This window comes from Peromyscus eremicus, chromosome 18 (assembly GCF_949786415.1).
Source record: "Peromyscus eremicus chromosome 18, PerEre_H2_v1, whole genome shotgun sequence".
NCBI lineage: Eukaryota > Metazoa > Chordata > Mammalia > Rodentia > Cricetidae > Peromyscus > Peromyscus eremicus.
Genome location: NC_081434.1, coordinates 1,032,568 through 1,042,659, shown reverse-complemented (window position 1 = coordinate 1,042,659; position 10,092 = coordinate 1,032,568). Strand labels below are relative to the sequence as shown.

Here is a 10,092-nt window from a genome sequence, read left to right as displayed (position 1 = left end):
TCACCCCTGTAGCATATACGGCACTGTTACATCAGCCAGAACATCTTGTACGGATATCAATATTATTATAGCTTGGAAAGCTCACTGTTGGTTAAGAAATTGATAGTTTCCTCATTCCCTAGCTCCCTGCATGGCATTTTCTGGTACAATGAAAGCTAGCCAGCAGGGATGAAGCTTCCAACTTAGTTCCAGGTTGATTTATCCTATGTCTTATAACCAAAGTATGTGGTGTCTTAAACAATAAGATTATATCATCTAGTTATGTTGGATAACCAAGAGCAAGGGCAATAGCCCATACTGTTTGGAGATCTTTGGGTTTTCCCTAATAAAAAAGACATAGGGAGGTATCCCATATCTGGCACTGGAGTTTTCATTTTATAACCTGTAGCTTCTGGGAACAGCATAATCCACCCAGTTAGAGTACATGTGTTCAAACTTATTTAAAATATTTCTTAATTAGCTTACTAAGTAGTGGGTTTCCATAATGCTTTCTACATATCATTAATGTCATTAACCCTCCTCTGAAGAGTTCCTCTCCCCTGACCCCCAGTCCCTGTTCCCACTTAAGCCTCCTTCACACCACTCATCACCTCTATTTTCATATCACATGTGTTCTGCTGGTCCTTTCTCAACAGTTCTTGAAAAGGCTCACCCAAATACAGACCTAATCAAGAAGAGACAAACATATAAAGACTTTAATGGTTTAGGCTTATTAATATTTTATTTCTATATTTGAACTTTCTCTGTCTTCATTGAGACCATGGCAATTTTTTTGAAGGAATCACTGAAGGCTTGTCTCACTTGCTTATTTCTCAGAGTATAAATGAATGGGTTCAACATGGGAGCAATTGATGTCATTAAAACTGCTACACCTTTACTGATAGCCACAGATTCCTTTGCTGAAGGGTTGATGTAAATGAAAATACAGCTTCCATAGGTGATTGAAACTACAATCATATGAGAAGAACAAGTGGAAAAGGCCTTTTTCCTTTGCTGGGCAGAGGGGAATCTTAGAATGGTCTTGATGATGTGTATGTAGGACACAGCAACACACACGAGGGTCAGAATGAAGGTGAGCACTGCACAGACAATCACCAGCTGCTCTATGAGCCAAGTGTCTGAGCATGAAATCTTCAAGATAGGAGATGCATCGCAGAAGAAATAATCAATCACATTTGAGTCACAGAATCTCAAATTTAGGAACAAGGTGAGTGGTGGGAGTATGATCAACAAGCCAGTCATCCAGCAGCAGAGAACAAGCTTCTGACACACCTTGCTGCTCATGATGGTTACATAATGCAGAGGTTTGCAGATGGCCACATAGCGATCATAGGACATAATGGCCAGAAGAAAAAATTCAATTACTCCAAAAACATCAGTAAAAAACACTTGAACAATACAAATATTATAAGTAATTGACCTGTCTCCTGTTGCTATGTTATATAAATATCTAGGGATACAAGCAGATGTAAATGAAATTTCTAATATGGAGAAATTTTGTAGAAAAAAGTACATGGGTGTTTTAAGTTGGGAATCCAATATAGTGAGGCATATGATGGTCAGATTCCCAGTTATACTCAACATGTAGGCAAAAAATAGAAGCACAAAAATTAGAATCTGAAGTTGAGGGTCATCCGTTAGTCCCAACAGAATGAAGGTGGTTATCGTGTTGTTTTTCATCACTAATTACTGAATTATTCAATCTTCATGTAAAATTTAGAGATGTCTTACTTGAAAAGTAGCAAAGCCAGATAGCAGTAAACAGGGACTTTTATAGTAAACCTATTCACCTGTAGTTTCTTCTGCAAGTGGTAGCTGATACTGTTGATATTCTCGTGAGCTTAGCTATTCAATAATTTACTTTAGTCAATTGGTTTGACAGTTTGTGATATATTTTAAAGATAAACTTAAATGACTGTTATGGCATTCATATTCTTCATTTTATGTTTGTAATCTATATATCTAATTGGATTTTCCTATATTTGAATCACAATGTGTTCTGATTCAATAAAATTAGTCTTCATATGTCTATTTCTTCTGCGTTTGAAAGGTGCACATTCAAATGCAATCATGCCTTTCCTAGAATATTTGGTCCTTGATAAAATGTACACATGTAACAACTCATCTGGATTCCATGGACAGCCTCTGTTGCTTTAACTGTAACTTGTATTTTATATTTTGTCGTGATGACTAACCATACATTTGTGATGTATGTTTTCTGTTTTAAGTTGAAATTTCTGCATTCCTCTATAATGTCTCTAATCATTTTTATATTCTTCCATTAGCATGCAATTCATACTCATTGTTTACTGGGATATGAAATTGACTACATATTAAAAAATGTTTGATCCAAGCTGAGAAAAGAAAACATATGTCCTTTACACTTTCAGTATGTTGAGTATGGAAAATACTTTAACAACTTATCACTACCGTCAAGTTCAAAATACTACATGTGCTTTCTATGTACTGGCTCTGAGTAACTACTTATTTTTGACGTGTAGTTTGAATGTTGCTTTGCTGAAAGTTACGTAATGCTCCATTTTTTACATTGCTCATTTGTACTCCCATGTCTATTATTCCACTTGGACACTTTCTCTGAGAAAGCAAGCTTATTGAAATCAGCGATGGTCCTATTTTTCTTAGCCATGATAGCAACTCAAACCAACACAGCTCTAGATTGGTAATCAATGTATAAGAAATACGTTAGCAGTATATACATACCTACACCACTGATTTACACACTGAAAGGGGCATTATATTCTTTTTGGGCTTCATCTTCCAACAGTTTTGTGACTGACTTGAACTTTTTTTGTGCGTATGGTGTGTGCATGTGTACAGGTGTGTGCATTTGCATGTGTTCATGTGTTTATTTGTATGCATATGTATTTGGAGGCCAGAGGTCCACATCAGGTAGCCTCTTCTACTGCTCTCCATCTTATTTTCTGAGACCAGGTCTTTCATTGAACCTGGGGCTTGCTGATTTGGCAAATCTAGCTGGCCAGTGAACTTCAGGGATCTTCCTAAGGATTACAGGCATACACCACAGCATCAGCTTTTTATGTAGTTTCTGGGAATCTGCTCTTGGGTCCTTATGCTTTCATAGCAAGACTTTACTGACTGAGCCTTTAACTCGCCCTGTCATTGATTGTCACTTTAAAAATTTTGTATTTTTCTTTATTTGATTTTGAGATTTTCTTTTTGTATTTGAAACAAGAGCATTACTAGTGAATAAAATCATTACTACTTTCCATGGTGTTCAAAATGCTGAGTAGCATCTCCTCCCTGCGTTAGCTGTGATGATAACTTTGTTATTGGCATTTTTTTTTAGCTTTCTTGAGACATATGGCAGTAATACATTCAAGTAAGAAGTCAAGGAATCCACATACCTTAATATATAATTTTCACATGTTATCTACATGGTGATATACAGTAAATACTTTTGCATCTCCATAAATGCACTTAAGTCCATTTAACTTACCACACTACACTTGTGTTAAAAGTTAAGAACTCTCTCTAGTTTTGTAAACTGTTATCATTTCAAAGTTTCACCTATGTTAAAAACAACACAAACGTATGCTAAACTTTAAAACAATTTCCTATGTGTTGTTATATATCTCTTTATTTTCTTAGACTGTTAAAATGTCTGTAAAGTGTGTTTTCATTTTTGCACAGTTTCATAATTCTTACATATGTAACCTTCAAGAACAAAAGCTTCGTTTATTTGGAACCTTTGTGTACCAGGATGTTGTCTATGAATGAACTTTACATAACTTTTCCTTGAACTGTACAGTGTGGCCTTGTCACAGTAATAGCACTCAGATCACCACAGTTCGATATGTTCAATATACCTTTCTTCAAGATTAATTTTTTTTTTACACAGAGTCTCATTATGTAGTCCTGACTGGCCTGGAACTCACTATATAACAGACTGGGCTGGCCTTGAACTCACAGAGATCTCCCTGCTTCTGTCTCCCCAGTGCTGTGATTAATGGTGTATACCACCATGCCTGTTTTTTTTTTCTTTTCAAGATTTTTGACAGCCTATCAGATTTCCATTCATAAAATTACATCATGGAACACTCAGCTTTTTAGTTTCCACTTAAGGCTTTCACTACCGTTTTCTACACATGAAGATTTTTCCCTCATGTTTTCCATTTATGCTTCTTCAATGGGTATTTAACGATATATGAAAATAAGAGTTAAGGGCTTCCTAATTTTTGATTTAAAGTAATAGCTGCTTCATTATTTTTCTCAAGTGACACTTCGTTTCATCAGCACGTTGAACGAAGTTTAGTTTAGTTTTGAATGACCATCTCCAGTGTTTGAGTTACTCTTAAGAAGAGAAGAGAAAACAATTTTGTTTCCATTTTCCTAATGAAATAGCATGTTATGTGAACAATTGCCATTTTTGCCTTTGAAATAGTCACTGCCTCAAGAGATGAGGGCTACATCCCCGCAGGAGGAGACGAGGGCAGATTTATTGTCACCACCAACGGGCAGGAAAGCCAATGGTGGGTTTTGAAGATCCATGACATTCCCGGGAACTACAGAGACTGAATGATTTTAATCAAGGGAATGCACTCTTTTCAGCCTCCCTTCTGTTGCCAAACCTTATCTCCTAGTGTCTACTCCTGGAGTTAGTTTGTGGTGATTTGCATATTCCTGTACTGCTGTGTGAGGGCCCTGGCTACAAAATAAACTTCATTTATTCCATTAAGACAACAATCCTAGCTTTGAAGAGGTAGAGTTTAAAAAAAAAAAAAACAATTGCATCTTCCAAAGATTTTTTAAAAAATTTCCAGAGAACCAATTTTGTTCATACCAGGATAAGTTACTATGCTGGGTGATTTTTAATGCATGCATCTTTTCCCTTTAAACAGGAGAGTGAGGCTGTGAATCACAGCACTAGCCATCTGTAAATTCACGTCTATCTATATTCTGATGAAAAACAGCACCCTTAAAAACACAACCCAGAACTGTCTGTGCCTCTTTATGTAACAATTTATATAAATAATTACAGTTGGTATGGCAGCTTGAATATGCTTACCAGAGAAAATCATCACCAAATATGAAGTTGAATGAAGTAGCCACTGTGCTTACTCTTTTGAGAGCTAACAGTAGGTTTAGCTGATTCTTCAGCAAGAGTCCAGAAGTCCAGAAAGCTCCTGTGGCACTTTCCAGTGTCAGTGAACTGATCCCCACTTTCTTTCCCGTGCTATGGAAGACCTGGCTCTGTAGTCCCTCCAGATTTTTTCATCTCCAACACACTGGACAGACCTTCTAATCAGGACTTTGGTTCCCTTTTATCCTATCCTAGACATACATTCTGGATTTCTTTTGATTGAAAATAAAATATAACCACAAATGTTGTCCTCTTTTTTTTCCTCAAAGCATTAACATGATGATTTCTCTGGATAGGTTTTCACGGTTACAATTTGCATCTGATTTATTTCCTAAACCTGAAACTAACTAAATAAAGGTCTGAGTCCTCAGTGACCTATGCTCAGACATCACTAATGAGTCTCTGTAATGAACTTGAGCAAAAAATCCTGAAAGATGCTGCAGTGGGGGCAGTGTCCTTAGAGACACAAAGAGCCATAGCAACAGGTACAGGCCGAGACACAAGAGAAAAAATTCAGATGGTCAAGAACCAGCCTGCGTCTCATGTGTTTTTCTCCTTGCCATGAATAAAAGGTGAAAGATTTTAAAGTTATTGCAACTACTATTTTTCTCAGGCATTAAGGTGATAAACATGTTGGCAAACTTGAAGTGAGTTTCCTTTTAATATTTTGAAGTTAATGGCTGTGAAAATCTAAAAAGCAGAAATATTACATCCACTATTTACAGTTATAACTTCCTTTTTCACTTAATTGCATAAGCTATTATCAAAACTGAGCAAGGAGATGTATTATAATGCATACTATGTACTTTTCAACATCCATTTATTTTTTTAAACCACTCTTAGTTTGTCTCATTTATATTGGTTCTCTGAGAATTTTGTACAATGTATTTCAGTTGTATTCACCCCTTATCCTTCCCCTTCCACCCCATCCAACTCTGTGTCTTTTTTTTGAAACCCATCAAACACAATTTGGGATGCCCATATACTCTCGGATGTGTGGCCTTCCCTGGAGGATGGTAAACCCACTGCGGGCTGAACCCTTAAAGGAAACTAACTTTACATGTTGGAATTCTATCTGCCTGAGCCTGTCTAAGTCTTGTGCTCTATCAGCTGCTTTGAATTCATACATCAGGAAACACCTTTTCCTTGTAGTCATCCACTCTCTAAGGCTCTTCTAATATTTCCATCTCTACCTCCAAAATGATCCCCAGCCTTGGGAAAATGGGGGTATGATACAGGTGTCCTGTTTGGGTCTGAGCATTCCATAGCCCCTTATCATGTACACTTCGATCAGTTGTGGGTTTCTGTATTTATTTCCATCCATGTGCAATGAGGATCACTAAAATCTGTGAGCATCACAACAAGTCATTAAGAGTCAGCATAATACTATGTTCTGTTACTTATTTATTAAAACTTTATTTAAAAGAACTTTCAAATAAGAAAGTCATGCATCAAAATTAACCAGATGTAAAGCCTGTACCGCTCAATGAACACCTAAGCAGTCACAGTAGCCATCCTGAAGCTGTAAAGCTTCATGCTGGACTCTATACTTCCTTACCAAATATATTTTTAATGTACTTATCCACCACCAAAATAAAGAACAGGCCATGATAGAGTTACAACCAGAAAAATAATTTAGTAGAATAATAGCATTAGAATGATCTCTATGGCCCAAGACTTGTCTACCTACCGATGTTTTGGTCCTGACAACAGTGGCAGGTATAGGTTTGACTTGTGGGCCTTAATCCAATCAGAAAATAGTTGGTTACTACCTTGATGTTTGTGCCACCATTGTGCCAGTGGGCATGTGTCAACAGGATGGCCATTGTTGTAGCTTGCCAAGTTCATAGCTTGATAAGATTGGTGATTCCATTTCTCCTCTAGTAGAGTGCATGGCTCATTCCTGTACTATGAAATCTAACCAGCAGAGCTGAAGCTTCCACGTGTATAGCAGCTTGATTTTTCTGTTATAAGTCAAATGTGTGGTTTCTTCAGCAGCAGGATCTCACCATCACATTTTTGAGGGTAACCAAGAACATGAGCAATAGCCTATAATATTTGGGGTCTCACTTGTCAACAACCCCCAAAGGGATAACACATTCTTGGCACTGGGCTTTTTATTTGTTATCCTGTGGTGTCATTGTAGGGTAATTACACACACACACACACACACACACACACACACACACACACACACACACGTGTGTGTGTGTGTATTTTGGGAAGGTTCTACAGTAGTAAGTTTCCATATGACTTTCTTTGAATGACTTTAGTATTAGTTATCCTTCCCTATATATCTACCCTCCCCTTACCTCTCCTTCTCCATTAAGCTTGTCCTGTACCATTATGCCCCCTTTAATCCTTTATACCACTTTATTATGTCTCCTCTCTCTTGATATCCCCCTTACTAATATCCTGATCTCTAGGGTATTCCAAAGGGAACATGCATATCTGAAGATTCCATCCACAAATGGAAGAAAACATAGTTCATCTTTCTGGGACTGGGTTACTTCATGAAATTCTGGCATGAATGTGGTGAAAATAGAATGCTTATTCACTGGTAGTGGGAATGCAGACTGGTGCTGCCATTATGGGAATCAGTGTGGATGTTCCTCAAAAGCTAGAAATAAATCCACCATATGATCCAGCTATACCACTCTTCAACATATATCCCCCACTTACTTTTGTATTTATGACTGCCTATTTTTTGAGATAGGGTCACATGTGTCTCAGTTTGTTCTTCAACTGGCCATGTAGCAGAAGAGAACACTGAACTTCTGATTCTTCTGTCTTAACTTCCTGAGTACTGGAATTACAGGTGTAAAACTCCACCCAGCTTGTCTATTGCTGGTAGGAGTACAAACTTGTACAGCCATTGTGGAAATCAATATGACAATTCCTCAGAAAGTTGGGAATTGGTCTAGCTCAAGATTCCCCTATACCATTCTTGGGCATATACCCAAAGGAGCTCCATCCTACCACAAAGACTCTTGCTCAGCCATGTTCATTCTTGCTCTATTCATAATAGCCAGAAACTGGAAACAACCTAGATGTCTCCCAACAGAAGAATGGATAAAGAAAATTGTGTCATATTTACACAATGGAGTACTTGTGTAAATTACTCAGCTGTTAAAAAAATGACATTGTGAAATTTGCAGGCAAATGGATGGGACTAGAAAAAATCATCCTGAGTGAGGTAACCTAGACCCAGAAAGACAAATATGGTATGCATTTGTTTATATGTGGATGTTAGCCATCAAGTCAATGACAACCAAGCTATAATCCATACACCCAGATAGGTTAGGTATAAAGGAAGTGTCTGTGGAGGACACATGAATCTCTCTGGGAGGGGGAAGCAGAATATTTTATGGGTGGATTGGGGGTGAGTGGAGATGGGAACAGAAGGACCAGTTGGTGATGGGGAGAGAAGATAAGGTTGAGGGAAGGAATTCTGGAAGAGACAGCTGGAACTGAGGTGCATTTGAGGGATAATATGGAAGCCTACTGCAGTGGAAACTTGCTAAAATATATGAAGGTGATCCTAATGAGGCTTCCTAAAAATGGAGATATGGAGTTTCAACTGGCCATCCCTTGTTACCAAATGAAGCTTGCAGTAGCAGGCCTAGGTTGCATTCAGTTGGGTGGTTGGCCAAGGGAGTCATATGGAAATCCAGACCATGGTTGCTCTCCACAAACTGACAGCAGGGGATGGAGGGTGGAGATTGCAGAGGACAACACCCACACAACTCATTGAACATGGATAAGTTGAGCTGGTGCCTACATGTAGCTTTCACTTCTACATTCCAGTCTCTTTGGTGCAGGAAGGTACTCTGTAGGCTACCAAAAGAGAAATGCAAACATCAATCAGGCCACAAAATCTTTGACTTACAATCTGTTTTGTCAGCTAAATATGGTAGGGCAATGGTAGAACAAACGTTGTGGGAGTGACCACCCAGTGTCTGATTTGACTTAAGACCCGCTTCATGAGATGAAACCCATATCTGACACTGCTTGGATGACCAAAAACTAGAGACTGGTTAGTCCAGAGTCCTAGGATAAAACCAAATATTACTGATCCTAAAAAATAAAGAAAAGTAGCGATAAAATGACTCCTAATCCTGTTCTTCTGTGCTCATCATCAGATAAGCTTCCTTCTGCAGTAGATGGGAACAAATACAGAGACCCACAGCCAGATATTATGCAGAGAGAGAACAAGGCCTTCTAAATCAACTGAGTAAAGCTCCTATGAACTCATAGAGCCTGAAGAAGCAAGCACAGGGCCAATATGGGTCTATACCAGGCCCTCTGCATATATATTATAGCTTTTAGCTAGTATTTTTGTGGGACTCCTGAGTGTGAGAATGAGTGGGTCTCTGATTCTTGTGCCTGCTCTTGGGATCTCTTTTCCTTCTTTTGGGTTGCCTTGTCCAACTTCGATATGATGGTTTTTGCTTTGTCTTATTATATTTTATTTTGTCATATTTGGCTGTTGTTTCTTAGAAGCATGTTCTTTTCTAATGAAATACCGAAAGGGAGTGGATCTGGAGGGGAAGGGAGGGGAGAAGAATTTTGAGGAATAGAGGGAAAGGGAAACTATAATCAGGATATAGTATGTTAGAAAAGAATCTATTTTCAATAAAGGGAAAATATAAAAATATTTCTGTCCTATTCTCCTCCACAAAGACTATAGTTAATAATATTTTTTTCCCCTTAAAGATAAGGTTTCTTCCCATGAACTGTGGACCAATAGCTGTGGAGCTCCCATGGGACTAGACTAGCCCTCTGGATATGCGAGACAGTTGTTTAGCTTGAACTGTTTGGGGAACCCACAGGCAGGGGAATCGGGATCCATCCCTGGTGCATGAGCAGGCTTTTTGGAGCCTAGTGCCTGAGGTGTGACACCTTGTGCAGCCTTGGTGCAATGGGTAGGGGCTTGGACCTGCCTCAACTGAATGTATCAGGCTCTGCTG

At 38.4% G+C, this 10,092-nt stretch overlaps 1 protein-coding gene across 1 annotated transcript; it reads right to left on the bottom strand.

Annotated features, from left to right (window-relative positions):
* Nucleotides 1–726: 726 nt before the first annotated feature.
* Nucleotides 727–1,680, bottom strand: LOC131895113 (olfactory receptor 6C2-like). The gene has a single exon (XM_059245532.1). It carries the CDS (start codon nucleotides 1,678–1,680, stop codon nucleotides 727–729), a length of 954 nt encoding a protein of 317 aa, XP_059101515.1.
* Nucleotides 1,681–10,092: the final 8,412 nt, after the last annotated feature.

Excerpts from the sequence above, each read along its gene's own strand:
- LOC131895113 (XM_059245532.1), bottom strand. The coding sequence starts at position 1,680 with ATGAAAAACAACACGATAACCACCTTCATTCTGTTGGGACTAACGGAT.